General features: G+C 32.5%; 1 protein-coding gene across 1 annotated transcript in view; it reads left to right on the top strand.

Annotated features, from left to right (window-relative positions):
• Window positions 1–8,189: 8,189 nt before the first annotated feature.
• LOC139481975 (probable serine/threonine-protein kinase roco6) overlaps window positions 8,190–25,731 on the top strand; it is a 35,736-nt gene continuing 18,194 nt past the window's right edge. The window contains exons 1-5 of the mRNA XM_071265547.1: window positions 8,190–8,431; window positions 12,247–12,900; window positions 14,121–14,233; window positions 17,706–18,941; window positions 24,977–25,069. Of these exons, the coding sequence (XP_071121648.1) occupies window positions 8,227–8,431; window positions 12,247–12,900; window positions 14,121–14,233; window positions 17,706–18,941; window positions 24,977–25,069 (2,301 nt within the window). The 5' untranslated portion in view covers window positions 8,190–8,226. The remainder of the gene's footprint in view (window positions 8,432–12,246; window positions 12,901–14,120; window positions 14,234–17,705; window positions 18,942–24,976; window positions 25,070–25,731) is intronic.

Below are 25,731 nucleotides of genomic sequence, written 5' to 3'. Positions count from 1 at the left end.
TTTTATAGCTGACTATGCGGTATGTGCTTTGCTCATTGTTGACGGCCGTACGGTGACATATAGTTGTTAATGTCTGTGTAATTTTGGTCTCTTGTGGACAGTTGTCTCATTCGCAATCATACCACATCTTCTCTTGTATATTTATATAGCTGTTACTTACAACTGTCATGTGTACATGTTCCAGGCTCGTGCCGCTGATAGAGGTCCCTTTTCAAGTTTGAAAATAGGTGAATAGGTCGGGAAAACTATCAGAAATATATATGATAAAAAAAACAGTAAAGTTCCCACTACTTTTTTGGTAAACTTTCTTGCTATTCCCGAATGTGTTTTTGTGATTTATGCAATTTTATTCATGGACTAGCTAGCATAAAGAATTACATGCACTAGTACTTTAAATGTATAAAATAAATTTTTTCTACAATGATATATAATTAGGAATGGAAATTAAAAGCCTAATTCAAAAACATAAAAAGGATTTTTTTATTTGTATCTTTAAATATCCTCGAAAATAACTGCGTTTGAAAGCTCCTTTTAATATAATTTACACGTATATCGAAATGTGTTCATACCAATTGTCCCGCTTAATACCGAACCCGCGTAACCTTAACAATTAAGACATTACACAATCAAAACATTACAATTTTGTTTATTACAGATATATTTTATCATATCCACGGTTGAATGCACAATATCCCCACCAAGAGAACCGTCTACGGTTAGAGGTGGGACGACAGCCTAGATGTCGTGTGCAAAAATAATAATCACTTGGTACGGTTTCAGCTTGCGTATTGTAATTTTAAATAGTATAGATCGATTCGTGTTTTAAAATCAAACAAACGCTACTGCTTGCACTGATGATCAAAAATTACTTTTATATATATATATATATAAAAACAATGTATTTGTTACATGTTATTGGTATTAAATAGTATATTTTGAAGATCATATTCCGTAATGTTATGCCCTGAATTCTATTCGATGTCTATAAAGCAAATAAAATCTATTTGTACTCGTAACAAGAAGGAGAAAAGATTGGGCTGCCTCTCTTCAATTTTGTCCAGTTACCAAAGTAAAATCAAAATTAAATTCTCCGACAATGCACATGTTGATATATTGTATATGTCATTCCAACACTTACACTTGTTCTTTTATTTGTGTGGCAAATTTAATGACCACTTTAATTCAAAGCTTGGATTTGCATCCTTCATTCTCCAGTACGTTTGAATTTCTACATACATCCAGTCAGTAATTAAAGTTGTGTGTTAAACGTCAATACGAAAGCAAACAATCCATAGTAAAAAAAGATATTTAGAGGGCACATATGTATCTTTCGTCTGACAGCACGTATACACCACAGTTATCGTAAATTATATATACATATAAAAAAAAATCGTTTTTTTTTTTTTTTTTAAGACAAAAAAGAGAAAAGAACTGATAAGTGCGGGTAATCCATGCGCCTTGCCTCCTTCATGTTTCGATATCTTAAAAATTAATTATTCTTTTATCTATTATAACACGTGAAAACTACACCGGTGAGTTCCATACATGTCATAAACTTACAGCTGGTCCTGAACATGCATGAAGTATTTGCCACTGGACTTTAAACAACAATCAATCACACTACAACTTATAGTATATATAGTTGTGAAATACAAAATGTATATTATAATGATACATTTAGATGAATAAATAGAATACAAATACACACTACTTTATATAACTGACACAATTTAAAGGAATACTCTCTAAACTATATAGAGAAGCGAAACGTTTCTTTTGAATACTAAACAAACTTCCTAACAGTACATGTTTTTTTAATGGTTTTACATGCGGCGCTCAAATATTTTGCATGATCTTTTGGTATATGATATTGTAAGAACCTTTAACGTTTAATAGATTCACATTCGTTACTTAGCTCAATATAAAAAAAAACATAAGCATTAATTTATATTAAAAACTGAAGGTCAGACATCACTAATACGTGTTCATTCATTCTTTATTAAAGTTTAGACCTTTTTATCAAGAATGATGATGAGAGTAATTGTAAAATATAATAGGCATGTACTTTCTTACGTTATGGATCATTGATTTTGTTACCTGTTGACCCGGTTGATTACTAGCACGTGCCATTGAACTCGACCGTTTTAACTAAAACAGATTTTATTTCAAATCAACGCCATATATATATATATATACAAAGTATATACAAAGTACTATATACATATTATATGGATAAGAAAATAAATATTATAAGGATATATTGTTTGAATGAAAATTTTTATACGGTGATATTTTAACACCGTCCCGACAGAGACTGAATGCAGTATATGATCAGGTTTCGGGATCCGGGAAGTCTTTTTTCGAATTTCCGAATGTCGGGAATATTTTTTTCCAACTTTAATAGAGTAACTCGCACGAAAAAAAAATAAACATACCAAAAAAGCAACAGCTTCAACGGTAAACTAGGACATATATCAACAGAAAACGAATTAAAGAAACTGTCATGCATAAAACAAAAATATGCATGACTGTGTTAATTTGCCTCCGCTGCATTTCTGTGGATTGTCTCATTGGCAATCATACCACATCTCCTTAACTTTTTTAGGTTACGTTTAGGATTTTCCGTTACTAATCTTCAAATACAAAAAAACATTTTTACCGGTGTTCACAACATTTCAAGGTTAAATTTATGGCATACATTCTGGTGTGTATACAATTAACGTACGTCCTTGCATTTAACTATCAATATATATTTAATATATAAACTAACATTTATTAAAAAATAAACAACATATATATATAGAAGAATAATTTATTAGTTTTTAACAAAACAAGAAAAGAAATAAAGAATTAACACAAGATTTAATCTTTTTTTTTTAATTAATCAAAATATACTTCAAATTCTAATAATAAAATACATATATACATGTATTAATCTAAAATGCATTATCGAGTAGAAGGGGCGCAACTCGTGGTATCAAACCGATATACTGAACGGATCAAAACAGGGTCTGAAAATTTTGAACGTTCTTTTGTATCCATGGTCTGTTTTGGTCTGACACGGTCTTAACGGGTCTAAACAACCCGCTAGACGATTCAGTCTTTTCCGTCTTGACACGCCTTAACGAACTGATTTACCTGATGAGGCTATCGATCTGACCGGCGACTTAACTATCTGAAATATCTTGACGATTTTTTCTAGCGGTAAATCCAGTCAATCAAGATGTGATCAGACCAAAATGACCGTTTCAGACTGAAATCGTGCTACTAGTGAACAGTATTCATCAAATAGCACATTGACATTATTCAATATAGAATTGGAGTTCATTGCATCAGATATGATTAAAACCATCTATTTCGAAATAATACATAGAATGCACGACATAATGAAAATAAATTATCTAAGACTGATCATCTTAACCGTGAGAAAAGAAAGTAAGAGCATTAAGAAATAATGCATGGTAGCAGTAGACTTTCTTTCATTTAACCATTGGTTGGGCATTTATATTCGATAATTTAACCCTGAGCGTTAGTGTCATCTCGGGATGACTAATATAAATATCTAATTCAAAAGTGAAAATGACCTAGAGTTGGTTTTTCTGCTGAGATCATGACCCGCAATTATATATTATTAATGTTATACATTTTATAAATATCTGTTAGCAATTTTAGAACACTATTTGATTGATGAAATTTAAGATAAATTGATGCGAAGTATTGAATTCAAACATATTGAGCAATCAAGTTAAACTATTCAATTATTTCAGTCTTTAGTTATCAACTTTTGAGAACATGATTGACTTTTTGTCGTCTCTACTATTTTTTTCTTTTGTGTTTTTCTTTCCCTCCAACTTATGAGTTTTCTTTCTGTTATACTTTATAAAGCTCTTCAAATGTTTGGCCTTGTGCGTTCCTGATGAAAGTAAATCCAGAAAACGCGCTTCGGACGCAAGAAATTAAAAACATGTTGTTGTCAATATTTTACATCACTTGGTCGATACCTCTGCTGGTGGACTATCAGTCCACCAGTCTCCGAGGGTATCATCAGCTCAGTAGTATGTTTTTCGGTACTGACATGATATATAACAAACTTTACTTAAATTGTCCGTTTATAAATTAAGAAATTATTAAGAAACTAAGGTTTCAATTCCCTCAGGCAAAATTGGCTTTAGATTAAGGCACTCCCAATGTTTCAAGGTAAAGTTTATTGTTAAAAATAAATTTATTGTTTTCTAGAACAAGCCTTAATAGGAGAAATATACTGTCCTTTGGTGGAACTTTGATTTGATACTCGCTTGAATCAATATTGGTCAGTACCGCGTTAGTGGCTTCTAGTATTTCATTACATGTAAAGCAAGTGTACATGTTTTTTGCATCGAATGTTACTAGATAGCAGTCTCCATGGGGTTTTATATTTTCAATCGAATTCATAAAACTTGACGTACAGATGGGTGCGGTCCTAACCTTGACAAAAGTTAACTTAGAGTTAACGTGTTGTCTGCTTTCTAAGTTAACTTGAGAATTTTTAAGCAGTCAAGCAAGTTAACTTCGTCGTTGGTGGACCAGACCTACGGTCTGCTTTTTTAGAACTGCTGCAGACCTATCGACAGGTCTGCTCCAGACCAGACCTGTGGACAAGTCTGCTTTTTACCAGTCCTGAGGACAGGTCTGCCCCATACCAGACCTGTGGACAAGTCTGCTTTTGACCAGTCCTGAGGACAGGTCTGCCTCAGACCAGACCTGTGGACAGGTCTGCTCCTGACCAGACCTGAGGACAGGTCGGCTTTTGACCTGACCTGTGGACAAGTCTGCTATTGACCAGACCTCAGGACAGGTCTGCTTATGACAGTATATCGTTATAAGAGTTTTCATATCAGACTTGAACTTTAATTAAAATACGTAAACAACATTCGCATTGTTTTTCCACAGATATCATTTATTATTTGTACTCGCTAGACTTTACTAGATATTATACAAATTCTCTATTTATTTATTTGATATTCGTGTATTCTTAAATAAATAGATAAATAAAATGCCTGCACAAACACATAGAGTGTTTTTTTTTTATTAGAAGGCGGATAGAAAGGTTGTCCAACGCTTCGGAGCAATATTCACGGGATATCAACAACATTGTCGACGTTGCTTCGTTCCCCGTTATTTACCTGTCCCTTCCTTAATTTTACTTTATGCATAAATTTGTACATGCATGGATATTTCATTGTTATTCAACTTGTTTGCATTGGATTAACTATTCTATTTTCCGCAGAATATTCTAACAGAAATCGTACAGTGTCCGTAAGCATACGGTGTGGTAAAACTATCAACAATCTCGTCAAATTCGTCAGATTGATCAAGAGATTTGTCTTTGCCGATTAATTGAGATATGGGACGTCCCAGTTCTATTATACTCAATGCACACTTTGATGAAATAAACAAACATATGTTCTTCTCATATATGTTATGATGGTATGATACTAAACCCCTAACGGGAAGGATTGTGCCTGATGTTCATATGATGAAATCATAATCTTTCAGTCAGTTTAATTGAAGTCTGGAGCTGGCATGTCAGTTAACTGCTAGTAGTCTGTTGTTATTTATGTATTATTGTCATTTTGTTTATTTTCTTTGGTTACATCTTCTGACATCAGACTCGGACTTCTCTTGAACTGAATTTTAATTTGCGTATTGTTATGCGTTTACTTTTCTACATTGGTTAGAGGTATAGGGGGAGGGTTGAGATCTCACAAACATGTTTAACCCCGCCGCATTTTTGCGCCTGTCCCAAGTCAGGAGCCTCTAGCCTTTGTTAGTCTTGTATTATTTTAATTTTAGTTTCTTGTGTACAATTTGGAAATTAGTATGGCGTTCATTATCACTGGATTAGTATATATTTGTTTAGGGGCCAGCTGAGGAACGCCTCCGGGTGCGGGAGTTTCTCGCTACATTGAAGACCTGTTGGTGACCCTCTGCTGTTGTTTTTTATTTGGTCGGGTTGTTGTCTCTTTGACACATTCCCCATTTCCATTCTCAATTTTATTGTAAGATCTGCCCATTCAGCAGATGCCGATCCGCCCATAGGCACGCCCAAGGTTTCACGGTAAAGTTTATTGTTAAAAATAAATTCATTGTTTTCTAGAACAAGCCTTAATAGGCGAAGTACAATGTCCTTTGGTGGAATTTTGATTTCATATTCGTTCAGATCAATATTGGTCAGTACCGCGTTAGTGGCTTCTAGAATTTCATTAAATGTAAAGCAAGTGTACATGTTTTTGTATCAAATGTTACTAGATAGTAGTCTCTTTGGGGTTTTATATTTTCAATCGAATTAATAAAACTTGACGTATCTTTTATATATGTATATTGTTTTTTAACAATTGGAACAAGAAAATAATAGATATAGTGCCCAATATTGTGATAACATTGGTCTGCCCGGAATTAAATTTTCCATGAATGAATGTTTTCTATAGACGATGCTGTTTACTTAATTTTGCATTGTTGCCTACTGACTTTCAAATTGGAGTCATTATTGTTCCATCAATTATAATGCATTAACTGAATTATTTTTAGTTTATAAATACGAACCTGCCATAGTGTTTGATTTAATGTAAATTTTATGCGCCTGCAAATCTGTATAATTTTAAAACAAAATAGTTGTCTTCCGAAGAAAATTATTTTGAAGTTAGAGTATAAATAAACTCATCATAGATACCAGGACTAAATTTTGTATATACGCCAGACGCGCGTTTCGTCTACAGAAGACTCATCAGTGACGCTCGAATCCAAAAACGTAAAAAGGCCAAATAAAGTACGAAGTTGAAGACCATTGAGGAGCAAAATTCCTAAAAGTTTTGCCAAATCCAGCTAAGGTAATTTATGCCTCAGGTAGAAAAGCCTTAGTATTTCAAAAATTCTAAATTTTGTAAACAGTCGATTTATAAATATAACCATATCCACTGGACTGGTGATACCCTCAGGGAAATAAATCTCCATCAGCAGTGGCATCGGCCCAGTGGTTGTAAATAAACTCATCATAGATTCCATGACTACTTTTTGTATATACGCCAGACGCTCGTTTCGTCTACAAAAGACTCATCAGTGACGCTCGAATCCAAAAAGGTTAAAAAGGCCAAATAAAGTACGAAGTTGAAGAGCATTGAGGACCAAAATTCCTAAAAGTTTTGCCAAATCTAGCTAAGGTAATTTATGACTGAGGTAGAAAAGCCTTAGTATTTTCAAAATTCTAAATTTTGTGAACAGTTTAAAAAAAGAGGGACGAAAGATACCAAAGGGACAGTCAAACTCATAAATCTAAAACAAACTGACAACGCCATGGCTAAAAATGAAAAAGACAAACAGAAAAACAATAGTACACATGACACAACAAAGAAAACTAACGAATAAACAACACGAACCCCACCAAAAACTAGGGGTGAACTCAGGTGCTCCGGAAGGGTAGGCAGATCCTGCTCCACATGTGGCACCCGTCGTGTTGCTTATGTGATTACAAATCCGGTAAATAGTCTAATTCGGTAGGTCACATTCATGAAAAAGAAGGGGATTGTAGTTACGACGTAAGGAACATATCCGATATCATTTGTGAAACGGTTATTCCATAACGGTCAACCAACTCGTGATGGCGTCCGTAAAATTTACGAAGGGATGATTTCAACTTCACCATTTGGAACTCTTGGTTTAATAGCTTCCTTGTGAGCAGTAACCCTCTATCAAGAAAATCGTGAGGTTAGGAAATAAGTTGGGTCGACATTTAATTCTTAGGTTTCACCATACTTATGGTAATTCATGTCAACACATAACTGTTGACTACTTATCTGATGATACCATTCCGAAATAAACCGCCTCCCGCAACGGCTTCGACCAAGTGGTTTTAAGTATACTCATTATAGATGCCATGTAACATTTGTTTTACGCCCAGCGAGCGTTCCTTCTACAAACTACTTATCATTGAAGTTCGAATCAAAATTAAAAAGGCCAAATCAAATTTGTTTTCATTCATTTCAATAATCTGGAGCATATACAAACTTCATGGTGAACTAATCAAAGTTTCAAATGTTGACAGTACCAATTCAAATCCTATGGATTTTTTGTCATTCACACATAGAAACTTTTTGAGTTGTAAATTTTGCGTTATTGTTTATATTGTGTTTTTTTTTTATTATTATGCTAGGAATTCCAAGGGAGTTGAGTGCGGATGAAAGGCATACATATATGCATGCAATAAAGTTTGGAACAGAGGTTAGACAATACGTTAGAATTCAGGTCGTTGGAAAAGATCGCGTTGGAAAGACAAGTCTTGTACGTAGACTTCTATTTCTAGAGAAAGGGGAATATGGCGGAAAAAGCACTGATGGGATTGATATCAGCAGAAAATGCCAAATAAGAAACAGTGATGGCGATTGGATTGTTGGTGAAGGTGATTAACCTATTTTTTTATTTTTTTTTTATCATATAGGAAAAAAAAATTTGTTGACATATATTTGTCCTTTTTTATGTCAGGCCGATATAAACATTTAGATAAATAAGGTAATTTCCGTAATTTTTGATTTTATATAATAAAACACTTGCACAAATCGACCCTGACCTTTAATGAGCCATGTTTATCCTTTTTATACAAGATGGGTTTATTTTAGTGAATTATTTTTACAAATTTGAACCCTTTCGTACATTTTTTCTTCAGAAAGAGCTGCCGGTCCAATACGTGTTGTATAACTCCTATGAAAAGAACAGTATATGATATGAACTAGATAAACTGCATTTTGGAAAAATATTAAAAATTTTTACTCAAATTGCATACATGTATCCCTTATTTGCCTTAATTTATTTTGTTGATTTATTTGGCCCTAACTTCTTTAAATAGATCCATTTGGCCATTACTGTCACACTTATTATTCCAATTGCGTTTGAAGACATACAAATGGATAATGATTATACCGATCACTTATATATAAACTTTATTATTGGGGATTTGGTGGTAAATACATGTAGATCAAACCAAAACAGAGAGTTTTGGTGTCTGAGTTTCAAGAAAGTCAACAAGTCTACCACAAGTCTGTCAACATTTAGGTTGTTAGTTCAAACCCCACACGTGACAGGTACATATAACTCCAATCTTATTTGACTAGGATTGTTAGTGTTCCTTACAAAGGTAGATGGTACCATCTGTGCACTCCAACTTCCTCAACCAATCAAAACTTACCGCCGTGAAATTGCCAATAATACTGACAGTGGCGTAAAAGCAAATCAGTTAATTAATAAGACTAAAATCCTAAGGAAAATCCCATAGCTAGCTTTCTATGCCACTTTGTCAATTATCCAAAAGACTTTGATGTAAGAAAAATTCTGTCTGCAGGAAAAAATCTTGGATCCAATGAAACTCCACTCTCTGCAGTATTTATATTTGTATCCATTTGATGAGTTTAGCTTATTTCGACTGAATTATTGTGCTTTCTTATGTTGTAGTGTTACACCAATGTCCCCGGTTAGGGCGAGCGTTATGATCCCGCTAAGATGTTTGGTCCCACCAAATTTTGTATGTTTGTGCCTATCCCAAATCAGGAGCCTGTAATTCAGTGGTTGTCGTGTGTTGATGTGTTACATTTTTGTTTTTCGTTCATTTTTTGTTTTCAGAAATTTAACCGTTAGTTTTCCCGTTTGAATTGTTTTACATTTGTCATTTCGGGGTCCTTTATAGCTGACTATGCGGTATGGGCTTTGTTCATTGTTGAAGACTGTACGGTTTTCTATAGTTGATAATCTCTGTGTAATTGGGCACTTGTGGCGAGTTGTCTATTTGGCAATCATACCACATCTTTTTTTTTATATATCCCAAAGGGACCTTAAAAAGTAGGCATTGCCACTGAGGATTTACTTTGCCTTCAGAGGTTGAAACGTTAGTTTCATTTTCAATCATGTTTTAGTATAACAAGGGGAATCATTTTTAGAAAATTACGTTATGAATCATTTGGGTATCGAAGCACTGACACCCGAGATGATAAAACGAAATGTTACCCTCGGGGTATTTCTTTTGTTCTTTTAACGTGACTCTGTACTTTAAAAGATCCCGTCAATATGATATTGTTCTATTATATGTCAGTTATTATGAATTACAATATACGTTGAACCACAAACGTCAATCATTCAATTGCGTAGTGGAATCACCTATTTCTGGATTCGTATAAATCCTATATATAACTTTTGGACTAGTTTTAAATTTCGGTCTATTTCTGAAATTTATTCTTACATACTTTTGATTTTTTAACCCTGTATGCTATCATTCCTATGTAAAATTTAAAATTGGTTGTATGCACATTGAACGACAAATTTATGTGACGTTGAAAATTTTCTGACGTCAGACACTCAAATCAATGAATGTGTTCGTAGATAGTAGATGTTTTTGTGTTCTTTCAAATTGTTCCTTTTCAAATTGTTTTACGATGATGACTGATGTACCCATATTTTGACTATTTTATTTATTGTTTCTATTTATTTAACGTATCAATTTAAATATATCGGAAATTGATGAGACTGTCATTAAAGTGAGAGGGTTAGCGCTATAGAACCAGGTTTAATCTACCATTTTCTACATTCGAAAATGCCTATACCAAGTCAGGAATATGACAGTTCTTGTCCATTCGTTTTTGATGCGTTTTGTTATTTGATTTTGCCATGTGATTATGGACTTTCCGAATTGATTTTCCTCTAAGTTCAGTATTTTTTGTGATTTTACTTTATACATTCTTGTAAAATATGCTTGCAGGAAATGTTAAACAAACATGTTCCGACTCTTGTGAAGTATATGCGGTATACTACTGTTGCCTTTTTTTCATGTCTGCGCTTACAAACGATAAAAAGCAATAATTGTTGAATACAGCAACAAGTGTATTCCAAAAGCGATATTTACAATTTATTGATTGTTCAAACACTCTTTCAAAATATACGAGATAAGATTCAAACTTTTGAAGGTCAAGTAAACCTTTTTTTTTGCAATTTTACATAAAAAAAGTAAGGTTACGTCGAGATTGTAGGTTCCACTTGATAATACATCACTTAACTTGCTAAGGATGGGAAACATTCTTGGTTTTATTTGGGTATATATGTTACAAATAGAAGTTTTTACAGAAAAGTGCTTTTGAAGCAACCAATTAATATAGTGTACTCTATATGTGTTTTTAAATGTATGTTACAGTTACTATCCATCTACTCTTTATACTGATAAATATATAAAGGCACATTGTTACTTTTTAATAAAAAAAAAGCCTGGTCTGCAAATGAATTCGTACGTCAAAATTATATTTATCCTGTGATTAAACGTATGTGGTTTAATAAAATGATATGTTATTGTCACGAGTTAATATTAGCCAAACAAAATATAAGTTATTAATTATTTTTTTTATAAATGAACAATACATTAATTAACTAATTGATCACGAATAGTAAGAAATTCTTCCAAACATGTTTTGTTTGATAATAGTATAAAACGAATGATAATAAGATAAAAAAAAAAACCCACACTAAATGAAAGAATTGAGATCTTTAAAACAAATTGAATAATTTAGAATAAGATAAAACTATTAAACAAGTATCTTGATGTAAAATGTACTGAAGCTTTAATAAAATACGCATTGAAGTGAAAACGTTCTTATTAAACAATCTTGACACATTCTAGATAAGTTCGATACTGTAATGGTACGATACTAATACGTAACTCATATTTTGATGATACGAGTAACTAATAAAAGTAATACATTGTACAATGTTGTATATACAATACCACAACATACAACAACCTTTGAATTACCTGCTCTAGACTAAACATGCTAAAGGCATACACATATAGAGTGTAACAAAATATTTTCAAATCGGATATAAATCTTGTGATTATCCAATATTCATCGTGCGCATTTCGATATTCTCACAATCTTATACACATTAATCGTAACTACTCGGCCATATTATTGTAAGCGTAGTGAGAGTTAAAGAGTTATAAGAATTGACATTTAAAAGATTGATGTTCATATATTTTGACACATAATCTAGGAATGAGTATATTGTTCCAAACAAGAAAAAACACGTGCTTACGTCAAATTACAAAATCATCTTGTTTGGTATCGGCTGATACACCTATATCAAATGGGAAAAAATTATGTATCTGTAAATACAATATATGTTGTTGTGATGAATTCTGCTATACTCATGATAATGTCTAAATTCAGTATTACTGTATTGTAGTTGACAGGAAAAGGAAAATTATAGAAAGGATACAGAGAGCTTTAAACAAACAGCGAAGAACAGAAGAACCAGTTTCTGATATGTCACCGCCACTACCACCTAAAGAAAACAACAGTCTACAAAATAGTAGAAACATGCCCAAAAACCAATCCAAAGAGAAGAGTTTTGAAACAAAAACATTAGAGACAAATGAGGGTGCACAAACACTCAATAATGAAGTACAATATACAAAAAGCACATATGACCCTGTAGCTGCTTTATACGCCAATTCAGATGAAAACAAATTATACATGAGAGCCACAAAAGAAAAACCAGAAAATAATGATTTTAACCTACGTAAAGAAACGTCTGTTTCTATTGCTGTACCTGCGGAGAATTTAAATGATGTAATTTCAGAAAAAGATGACCTTACAGCTAAAATGATAGTTGAGAAAATGAATGACATTATATGGGAAGCCAAGACGGAAAAAGAAAAAAATACTTCAGAAGCTTTAATAGAATGTGGCATATGGGATTTTGCTGGTCAAAGGGATTATTATGCCTCACACCAGACATTCTTCACTCCTCATGCAATCTATCTTCTTGTTGCAGATATAAGCGAAGATATCAAAGATATCAATTATGACGGAAATGTTGATTATAATTCTATTGGAAGTAAGATTTTACAAACAAAACATACAACTCAAACTATAGTTTAAAATGCGCAAGTTTTCTAATTGGTCCATTTAAAGCTATCTTTCTGATGATGTTTTATAGTTTGTTGATTATGGAGTTACAATTTCTCAGAAGTCCTGTACAATGTTCACAGCTTTGCCATGCAATTTTAGATTTCCATGAAGTGATATTTGTGTGTCAATTTTTTTACTGCAGTGTTACACATATATCATAATTATTTGATGTTTTACTACATTGATAAAAAAAAAAAAAATACAATTTAGAAAATGTCCGACTTGCACAAATATATCTAAAAAATATTGAAATTGCAGTTTTGTGTATAGTTGTCATATGTATTAAGTAAACGAGTTATGCATTTATTGTATGGTTTAAAAGTCGTCAATTTAATCTTTTCTTATATACTGATTACCATATTATTAAAATTATCATTATAGATCACTCGCTACGTTTGTTTTACAACTCAGTATATGCTGAATTATTGCAATAGTTAGTGTCAAAACAATCGAGACACCACTTACCAAAGCAATCGATGAACATGGTCAATTTTTGTTTGATTGTTTTTGCTACATAATACATACCACGGAAAGAGGCTTAATCAAGAAACATATATTGACTTAGGAATTGCGCAAACGACATATGAATCTTAAACCTTTTTTCCGGTCATATTTTTAAAAATGAAAAACCTAGATATAATCTGTAAATAGGTTTATTGTTATCGCATATGTAATACGAAAACTATATTTGACATATATAATCATTGCAAGTTAGTTATGTCCGTCATACATTTCAATGGATATTAATTTCATATGATGGATAATTGACAAATTGAAAGTAGTTGCAGATACTAACAACTTAGCCAATAGTAGTTCATTTATGTATATATCTCATAAATCGAAATCAAAGTCATACATGTATCACCTGTCATGTGTATCTAGTCTCAATTAAAACAAATAAGAATGGGACACAATTGGTGATATCATGGATACAAGTGACCGTTCTGACATATAAGAATCAAACGTGTCGTAGATATGTTGCTAATGAGTTCAAATATCGTATTGGTAAACCAACTATGAATTGTTACCGTTACACAAGTAGTGAATAATTCGGCCAAGACAGTTTTGTTTAAAGAGCAGCTGAGTCGAAGATGGCAGACAAGAAATAATACAAAACCTTTATAACTTTTATCAATTTCTTTTCAGATTACATTGAATTTTGGTTTGACAGCATTCACTGTTTATGTAAAGATCTTTCAGAAGACGAGTTGTGTCCACCAATCATAATGGTGTGTACTGGTACTGACAAGGTTGAAAAGGTACATACATTATACATCTTATAATCAAATATTTAGTGTATATATTTTTGAAAGGAACTGTGCATTGAATGACCACTGTTGACTTGTTCCTTTGTTCAATGTTGTACGTCTCGTATATGATAATATGTTAAAATATTACGTGTGGCAACAGTTTTACCAATAACCATTTAAATCTTACCTCATATACATTTCTGGAAATATGGTTGGGTATACAAAATAGCACTGTGTTGAGCAAACGTCTAAAAGGTTTCACCAGAAGAAGAAATTGGTGATGAACGATTGAAATAGATTGATAAAACACATTTAAAGCTAATATGTTGTTATTGTTGACATTTGTTTTTGTAAAGACCAATTAAAGTAGGTTTTTATACTAACGGTTATGAAGACTTGATCACTTTGATAGGCCACTAGTCTAAATACCACATGTTAAGAAAATCGGTAAGATTAATTCGTTTCATAGTGCGCTCTCACATCATATGAAATTAACTGACCACACATATATCTTATTAGGCCAATAGCACACCATGTAACTAATAATATTAAGCTTTTACATATCAATTGGTAGAGACGCTGAATATTTCAAATAATGTATTACACATGTTACATGCTATGAATATGAAGTAATGTAATTTTCATTGTTATTAATACGTGAAATATCAGTATTTCAATCCTACTCTTGAGTTCTATCCTATTTGTTTTGGAAATTTTTAGAAATTCAAATGTAACGTCACTTGGTGCATCGATCTCTTCAGCTAACTCGGCTGTGTCTTTTTTATATGCTGGTTTTGGCTGTTTAACGTATTCGTTTTTATTCAGTAGTTAGTCACCACTTCAGTGTAAACATGTATATCTATTACATAGTAATTTTTATAAATTTGCTGTTTTCAAAAGTATGAATTATTCAAAACACTAACATGACTAAGGATTTTCTTATCCCAGGCAGATAACCTTGGCCGTGTTTGGCACGACGTTTTGAGACTTTGGATCCTCAATGCTCTTCGATTTTGATCATGTTTTGGCTCTCGTCCCCTTTTTTTTAATCTGAGCGTTACTGATGAATCTTGTGTAGACGGAATGAGCGTCTGGCGTATTAAATTATAAGACTGGTGCCTTTTGATAGCTATTATTTGTGTGTTTCTCTGTCCTGTATAATCTCCCATGTATTTGTGTTGTAGTCCTGTAATGTAATGTTGTCATTTTAAATTATATTTAACATTGCCATAAGAGCGGGAGGTTTGGCTAGCTACAAAACCAGGTTCAACCTACCGTTTTTTTCTTAAACTGTCCTGTACCAAGTTAGAAAAATGGCCATTATAATGTTATAGTTTTTTTCTGTGTGTGTTGCATTTTAGTGTTTTGTTTCTGTTGTGTCGTGGTTTCCTATTATATTTGATGTGTTTCCCTCAGTTTAAGTTTTTAACACGCATTCAACCCTCCAGCTAACGTGGGACAGTGGTGTAAAAGCACACCATAAGAACCACGGAGTTGAAAAGGACTGTACTGTGATATCATTACAATTAAAGGCTTATGATGCTTTATCTATTACTAATGATAAAATCATATGCATTAAATCGATGAAAAACATAGAATATCCCCCTCTTAATGCTTGTTTGTAAGTGTTCTACCTGCAAACCAGAAAGTTACTTTAGGTTTGTCGTCTGTCTATCAGACCGGCATATCAGTTTTCTACACTTTTTCCTTCGTGCTAGAAGATAGTGATTAGATTTTTGCTAAATAGTTACCGATCAAGTTTGAATTTTTTTCCGGTCTTATGATTTTGAGCAGATATATGGTCCAAGGACTTAGAAAATTCATGCAAGTAACATGAGTAATCAGTGTTAACGTTTTAGTCATGCTTTAAAATATTGATTTGAAATTTGTTATATAGTTTAAAAATGACAATTCGCAAGCTTAAGATCAAGTATGAATATTTTCTGTTCAGAGGTTGTTTTTTTTTGCGTTTTAACAGTCTGAACTTGTACTCGAACATTACTTAACCATTTTATACGAGTCTGAACCATGCTCGACCTAGTCTGAACCATACTCGACCTAGTCTGAACCATACTCGACCTAGTCTGAACCATACTCGACATATTCTTTGTAGCTATCAACTGAATTTTATCAATTTAGGAAATGTTTTAACAAAAAAATGAAATTTGAACAATAACTTTAAAAATGTATTCAATATAGTATTGAAATAAAAAATTTACAATAATCAATCATAATATAACTTCAACACTTACACAATTATATACATATCAACTTTAAAATATAAATAAAACAAGCTGATCAAATAATCTCAAAAATGATTTGTGACTAATATTTTCAATGTTAATCAAAATGTTTGGGATGTTTTGGAAGTATTTAATGATAACTGGTCTATTTTCACCATCAACTTAAGCCTAGTAAAAATTTATGGTGTCAGTTGAGTTTAGTTAATAATGCAGTGAATAATTTGTTTTATCAATATATATATGAAAGATAAAGCAACTTAATAAATTTTAAAAAATGAGACCTTTGTTTTGTTTTGTTAAACCAAGAATTTAATATAATCATGAAAATAGAATTTCCATAGCAATCCTTGATAACCTTTTTAAAAGGAAATGTGTTCCAAATGTAACAGTAAAAGTTTATTTCAATTAAATTTATGTATTTTATTTCTTCAAATTAGGACATGGCATACAGAAGCACTTTAATATGGTTTAATTACCTCAGTACATGTCTGTTTTACAGGTAAAAAGAAAACCCTCTTTTCATAAACTTGTGTATTACTTAATTAATGTAGTATATTCGAAAGGCCTTGTTATTTAAGTTAAACAGGATGTTGCAATTTTGCATAAATGTTATTTAGAATTAAATACCTCTGACCAGGTGTGATCTTATCAATGAGTTTGCCCCAAACACAGGTAATATTGTATAATTCACCACTAATCAGAAGAACAGTTTATTAATTTCCTTAATTTTCTCCCTTTTTAATATAAATTATATACGATATAAAAAAAAATATCCCAAACTATAAAATATATATTTCTAATATTAAGGTTTAAACAATTCATTGATTTCATTATATGTTATTATATATGTCAGTTAAAAAGAAATTTATGTTAACAGTTAAAAAAAGTAGAGGTTACTTGGTCCAGTATGGTTTAGACTGGCCGAGTATTGTTCAGACTTTTGGTTAAGTATGGTTTAGACTGGCAAAATAGATCGAGTACAGATCGAGAATGGGTTAAGAATGTTTCAGACTGGTCGAGTAATAGTTCAGACTATTTTCAATGCCAAAGATAAGGGGTAAAGTACAATTCAATACAATCGAGTATGGTTCAGACTGGGGTCGGGTAATGTCAAGTGAATGACAGTCCAATTAAGACTGGTCGGGTAAAAATCAGTACAGTCGAGTACAGATATAGGCCATTTCAGACTTTTACTGGTTTGTAGTGACAGTTTATATAATTTTTTTAATTTTTATTAGGACAAAGATTGGAAAAGGATGTATAACGAGAAAGTCAGTACAATAATAAGCAAACAAAAAAGAGCTGACCACAGAAGAGGCATCTACTTTATTTCCAATACCCATTTTCTTGAAGAAGATATTGAAGAAATAAAGAGATTAAGAGCACACATTTCCGAAATTGCAAAAAAGATGAAATATTTTGCTGAAACAGTTCCTACAAGGTGGATTCAGCTAGAAAATGTTCTCGGGGTTTTAAAAGGAGTAAATAAGAATAATGTATGTTCATTCAAGACTATTCAGCAATTAGCTGATAGGATGTCGGTAGAAGAGGAAGAACTTCTCCTCTTTCTTGATTACCAGCACAAAATTGGGAACATAATTTTTTTTAATGAAATCAGGGAATACATCATTTTACAGCCAGAATGGTTAGTCAAATGTTTCCGATGCTTGGTATGTGATTCCAATGCTGACAAGAGAGACTTTAATGTGATATGTCCCACTGCCTTCGAGAAGTTGACAACTACAGGAGAACTACCAGATAAATTAGTTGATCAGCTTTTTCAAAAGGAACCTGATTTAAATTTCAAAGCCTATAAGGCTCACCTTCTTAATGTAATGGAGAAATTTGACATTGTTATAAAACCAACATTTCGAGATACCAGCAACAAAGCATGTCACATTTCAAATTCATACTATTTACCATGTATGATTGAAAAACCATCCCCATACACATCAATTAGGAATGCATTTATTCAAAATAATGCAGATGTTGCAATTACACCTTGGTTGGTTTTTGAATTCGAATTTCTTCCTCTTGCCTATTTCAATCACATTTTGTTTCATTACATTAGACATTTTGAAGTCTGTATAGAAAGCATCGATAAGTCGGAAAAAAAAGCTATATATAGTGGAAAAGCAGTTTTCTTTTTGGACGAATTCAGAAAGTTTATTATCTGTTTTTCCCATAATGCGATATCTTTACAGATATGGGAATGGGGTGGTGTAAATGAGGATACACATGATATATACGAAAATGTGTTAAACACACTTCGTAATGCCATTGAAAGCATTAGGGAAAATTTAAGCCATGATATTCCCTATACTATCAAAGCAAAATGCAGAACAGGGGACTACTTCAACAAAGCTGGTAGGAAGAGCTTAATGGAATTACCAATGAAAAACATTTATATGTGTGAAGAGCATCAACAAACACACCCCAAAAAAGAAATAGAACATGTTTGGTTAAAACATGACGTAAGTACTAACTCATTAATCCTTTTTTTATTTGAATTTAGAAATAATCCGGTTTTAAGTTTTTGCGATCAAGTGGCCCACTATGGCAAAGCATTTATGAGTGCTTGCTTTTTTAAGAGTCAAAACTTTATATTATTGTTTGTGACTGACTATAAATAAAAAGCAATCAATTCATGAGTACGATATCCAACTTCAGATTATGATGTGTTAAACGTTGATATGTTCCCAAAAAGATATGTTGATGAAACTAAGCATCTGTCCATAACAGTTACACTCAACGTCTACTCAGCGGTACTTTTTCTAAATCAATTACGTTTTGTAAAGTACAAAAATGGACGTCGACACGCAGCTCATTTGTTTAAGGAATGTCAAACTGTCACTACTGCTAGTATCCAATCAACTGTTCTATCGCACAGAGAAGCTCGAAATAATATGATGTATCAAATAATATTGTCTTAGTTTAAGGACACTATTGAATTTCAAAACGAGCTTCATAACTGCATTGAAAAAGTCAAGTGTAGTTCGGTGCGACTTTATCCACCAGCAACATATTTCAACAAGCTATGAATTTTTTTTTAGGAACTTGGGGAGACTTTCTGGCTATGATAGACGGTTGATATTTTCTTCATTATGTGCTCGAACTATTTTTTACCTTGGCGCTTCATTGATATAAATACGTCATTGATGATCTAATCAATACAACGTTTTTATAGAATATTCGTTCCCGTGAAAATTAAGAGGTGTTTAACTTTCAAATTCCATCAAGGTCTCTTCTCAGAATATAAGCCATCTGTCTGGTGTGCTTTATTATATAAAAGTCGACAAGATAACAGGTCAGTGTATTCAAGTGAATTTAATAATGTGGCAATTCTAAAGTACAATGGGTAAATAAATTTAATCTTTGATGTGCCGCATAATCATCCTTAAACCGTTTCGTTAGACAGTCAATACGTGACCCATGGCATTAGATATTTTATGCATTTTGTTGGATATTTTCTATCACAATCCAGGCCAGCTAGTAACCTATATTTATTTACGTGTCTAAAGACGAGATTGTAGAAAACACTTTGTTTGATTTTAATTTCTGAAAATTAAACTATAATCCAGAACAGACCTTTTACGAATGTCAGGTTTGGACTTACTTTATTGTGTGAATTCGAGATTTACACGTATGGTAACTCTGGCATATATGATTACCTATTTGGTATTCGGGGGAAAACACCCTTGAGGAAAAAAAATCATTCTGTTTGATAATTTTTATTTGATAAATATTTGCAATTCTTAAAAAATTTCAAAACCAGCTGATTTTTTTTAAGATTTTTTCAGGTTGATAACTTTAAAAACAAAAACAACAGGGGGTGGTGGTATACGACTAAGTCTTAAATTCTACTCAGTTACTCAACACTCTTAATACTGAAACAATGTGCGATATCAATATATTTTTTTTTTATCAAATTCGAATACTGCAGGCTATTTAAAGTCGGTTCATAGGACCTCAGTTTCATTATTGGAATGGAAATCCATCACTGTTATCCAATCAACTGTTCTTTATAATAAAGATAGGGGTGCAATTGTAGTTGAAACATTGTTATTCATATAATGGCATTGTAATAGTTTGAAGTATATCATCATCAAAAGGTAATGCACTGTGACACTACAGATTCAAAACCTCATTGATTTAGAAAAAGTACATTGCAACCGCTGAGAAGACGTTCAGTGTAAAAATAATGTTTATCAAATTAAAAGGAGTAGGTTTGATAGGATTTTGTGCTTAAATTTCAATTGAAGATTTGTTGATCAATATCACAATGAATCATAGCTTATGCAACGATTAGATAGAAAAGGGGCTTTTTTTTTGAAAATTTATGTTCCTGTGTTTTATTCATTATGTCACAAATAGTTCTTATTTTTAATTTCCTCTCAAAATCAATAATAATGGGCAAAGTTTCATTTATTATTGAACAAAAAACATAGCTCATACGTCGACAAAAAACTATCTTTTAAAATAATGTGTGTAAAAACATTTTACATTTTTAACTTGAATATTTAGTTTGTCAATGCCTGCGCTCTTTGTTTCCTGGTCCTACATTTAGTTAAAATCGAATCGATTTTGTAATTATTTACAAAAATCTTTAAATTTGACCTATTTGGGATGTAAAATTCAACCCTTTAGAAGAAAACTTTGACATAAATAATTCAATTTAACTGTCTCGCATGTCTTAAAGTCAACTTAACCCTATTTTTAGGTTGAATTTTTCATGGCCGATTATCACATTTGATATATCTTCTAATATAGTGTATCCCCGTCCAATACTTAGCAAAGCAATATAACTACGTTAAGTAATTAAAAAAGTATGAACATTTTAAAATCTGATGTTTAAATAAGGGGGTTCAGTTGTCCATGGTACTAGTAGGTGTTTAACGTCGCATGGCTGAGTAAATATGTTTTAACATGTTTTCTTAACTTGTTCATTCCTACAAGGTACATATTAATGCATTATTATATAACATAGCTTGAATAGCTTTAACAATTTGAAAATAGTAAGTCTATATCATGTATATGGGATGGGGATTTAGTTTTCTGTGGTCGTGTGTTTTATTTTCCATGGCTGAGTAAATATATTTAAACATATTTTCAACATGTGTTATTCCTATCAAGTACTTACTAATACTTACTGTTTTTGTCCCGGCAGATAAAGCTGCTAATAATATTATTATTGTTTGACGTAAATTTTACATTGAGGTTCTGAAAAAGGAAATCACCAATTCGCCAACATTCCAACTGACTCCATTTTCAGAAAACGAAATCTGTAACAAACATAAACTTTTAGCCACCGCTTTACAAGCAGAGCCAAATACAATGAAAGTCCCAACTATGTATTGGCTTCCGAAGCTACACAAAACCCCTTACAAATATAGATTTATTTCGTCTTCAAGCCATTGTTCAACTACTAAATTGTCAATTCTTCTTACCAGCACACTTGGTACAATTAAAAACCTGATAATAAATTGTTCAAATAAGGCCTTCGAAAATAGTGGAATAAATTACTTTTGGAGTGTCAAGAACTCGTTGGAAGTACTTGATAAATTGCATGCTTATATTGGTGATTTTGAATCTGTTCAAAGTTTTGATTTTTCTACCCTGTATACCACATTACCTCACATTCTCATTAAGAAAAAAATCACACACCTAATTAAATGGGCATTCAAAAAATCAGAATGTGAATATATATGTTCAAACTCTTTTAGGTCATTTTTTAGTAGCAATAAACAAAAAAACTATGTTAATTGGACATGCTTTGATACTATATATGCCCTTGAATTTTTACTAGATAACATTTTTGTTCGCTTTGGAGATTCCGTATATCGTCAGATTATCGGAATTCCAATGGGGACTAACTGTGCCCCACTTATTGCGGACCTGTTTTTGTATTGTTATGAGTTACAATTTATGACAAAAATAAGCAAAGACCCATCGAAACAACATCTGATAAACAAATTTAATAATACTTTTAGATATTTGGATGATATTTTGGCTCTCAATAATGACGACTTCAGTATGTATATTAATGAAATTTATCCTGTTGAACTTACTTTAAATAAAGCTAATACTAACAATGACCACTGCCCTTTTCTCGATCTTGATATCTATATCACTAATGGAAAGCTGAATACTAAAATTTATGATAAAAGGGATGATTTTTCATTTCCTATCGTTAATTATCCGTTTTTAGATGGTGACGTTCCCTTGTCACCATCTTACGGTGTTTATATATCTCAACTTGTACGATTCGCTCGTGTATGTAACAATGTTTTCGATTTTAACGAGAGAAATTTATGTATTACTGAAAAATTATTACACCAGGGTTTTCGATATCACAAACTAGTCAAAACATTTACTAAATTTTATCATCGGTATAAAGACATCATTCGTAAATATAGCTCAACATGCAGACTTCTAATACGTTCAGGTATTTCACATCCAATTTTTTATGGTAATATTCTTTATAAAGCACAAAGGTGTCAGTATTCACCTCAGAAACTTACAAAACCTTTGAATAGACTTATTAAGAAAGGATATAATTACGATACTGTTGTCAAGTCATTAAAGATTGCATATTTTGGCGTTAATATTGAATCACTGATAAGGTCTTTGCATCGGAACTAAACACATTTATTCTAAAAACAGTTGTTGGCATGACACGGGTTATGTTCTTCTCATATATGTTATGATGGTATGATACTAAACCCCTAACGGGAAGGATTGTGCCTGATGTTCATATGATGAAATCATAATCTTTCAGTCAGTTTAATTGAAGTATGGAGCTGGCATGTCAGTTAACTGCTAGTAGTCTGTTGTTATTTATGTATTATTGTCATTTTCTTTATTTTCTTTGGTTACATCTTCTGACATCAGACTCGGATTTCTCTTGAACTGAATTTTAATGTGCGTATTGTTATGCGTTTACTTTACTACATTGGTTAGAGGTATTGGGGGAGGGTTGAGATCTCACAAACATGTTTAACCCCGCCGCATTTTTGCGCCTGTCCCAAGTCAGGAGCCTCTGGCCTTTGTTAGTCTTGTATTATTTTAATTTTAGTTTCTTGTGTACAATTTGGAAATTAGTATGGCGTTCATTATCACTGGACTAGTATATATTTGTTTAGGGGCCAGCAGAAGGATGCCTCCGGGTGCGGGAATTTCTCGCTACATTGAAGACCTGTTGGTGACCCTCTGCTGTTGTTTTTTATTTTGTCGGGTTGTTGTCTCTTTGACACATTCCCCATTTCCATTCTCAATTTTATGTTGACTTTGTTAAATAGTTTGAATAGCCTTGCCAAATTGAAAATATGTGGTCAATTAGCGGAGGGGTCCAATTGTCCATGGCTGACTAAAAATGTTTTAAATATTTTCTAACATGTTTTATTTCTACCTATTGATGCTCTAGTTCTACATAAAATAGTTTAATATCGATGACTATTATAAATTCGTAGTTCTAAAGTGGGGGGAGGTTCAGTTTGTCGTTGCTGATAATGACTGTTTAAATATATCTAACATGTTTCATTCTTACCAAGTACGCATGAAAGAATTATTACTATTACTATATTAACTATAGTTGAATAGGTATGAAACTTTGAAAATTTGAGGTAGATTGAGGGGGGTTCGATATGAATACTTCCCTTGATGAAATAACAAGAATACAAATTATAAGTTTCCTAAAGCGACAGTTTGATTATTTAGATTTCCCTGATGAAAATTAATGTCCTCTGAGGAAAAGATTTGCAAGACATTTCCTAAAGGAAAACTGTTTGGAATTCAAAATTTCGCTTAAAGAAAAGTAGGTTTCCTTCGGGGAAACTTGATTTCACTGGAGGAAATAAAAGGAAATTAGTAAAAAAAGGAAGGAATTTAAGTCCTTTAACAGTGGTGCTGAGCCAGCCTCCACCAAAAAAGATATGGTTAATAACAGGGAGCCAATGTCATGTTAGTCCGTAACTTTGTTTTTCTGTATCCATGACAACTAAGGTGTCAATGTTTACAGGCAGCGGAATGAGAAACTTATCCAGCACATTGTTACAAGCTGAGAAACAACGACAGCAAGCTAGAAGACGAAAAACGGCAATAATGTAAAACACGGTTTGTGCAGCCATGTATATTCGTAGATCTGGGAATTATTTTTATGATATGCATATAGTAAATGTTCATCATAATATACACCTTAATGACAACCACTAGTGTTGTTATACATATTTTTTAGGTATAGGTTTTGTACTTCCAGTATGTATGTAGCATGGTTGGTAGTGCAAAATGATACTATTATATATGTACCAGAAGACAGACGTATATTTAAATAGGCATGATTTCAATGAATTATTCCGTTTGTAGATTTTCAGTTACTCTATTATTATAGTTGTTAAAAAACTAAGGTTACAAATCCGCCTTGATAATAATAAGTTGACTTAAGAGGTGATTGCACTACACAATTTTGCTCAATAGAATTGAAAAGATATCGTCTATTTTATTCCAATTATAGGTGAAGATATTAAAACTTCCTGAAAAAGAAGGCGAGGCAAAAGAACAAGGAGAAAACAAACGACAAAAAGGGGACGAAGAACGGAACAAAAATGTAAAAAAATATTGTTCATTATTTTTTTCGTATATTTATATATACAGTCCGCCAAAAGTTAAGTCCGCCTAAATATAACTGGTGCTAATTTTTCTAACTATTGCGGAAAAAATATTAGTGTTTGGTGTTATGAATTGCCTTAAACATACACTAAGAAAATTCATTTCGACCAAAAAGGTTGAACTCCGAAAAACTCGTCAGGCAACTTTTCATCAAAGGACATCTGCACTTTTACAAATACACTGTTTCGATATCTTTAAATCATCTTCCTACTGTCATGCGTAGACCTTCATGAAGTCATAGTGCAATATGACAAGTCGTAAGTTATCTTTGGCTGAACGTTGGCAGGCAATTGACATGTTAAATACCACTAGAAGTACTAGGACAATAGGCAACCATTTCAATGTTAGTAACACCGTCATTGTCTAACTTTTACAACGTCATGTAGACACATGATATATTAATAATAGACCAAGGTCCGGAAGACTCCGTTTAACCCCCATCGTGATGACACACTGCTTATTCTTCATGCTAAAGCCAACCCATTTACTCCTGCCCCGTAGCATAGACACCACTGGCCTTCAGGTGGTCGTGTAAGTGTTCGCATATTAATCCGTCGACTTCATTGCGTCAAGACCCTTGTACATGGACGACAAGGCTAG

This window comes from Mytilus edulis, chromosome 7 (genome assembly GCF_963676685.1).
Source record: "Mytilus edulis chromosome 7, xbMytEdul2.2, whole genome shotgun sequence".
Taxonomy (NCBI): domain Eukaryota; kingdom Metazoa; phylum Mollusca; class Bivalvia; order Mytilida; family Mytilidae; genus Mytilus; species Mytilus edulis.
The sequence above is the reverse complement of the archived record's forward strand: the minus strand, read 5'-3'. Positions and strand labels throughout refer to the sequence as shown.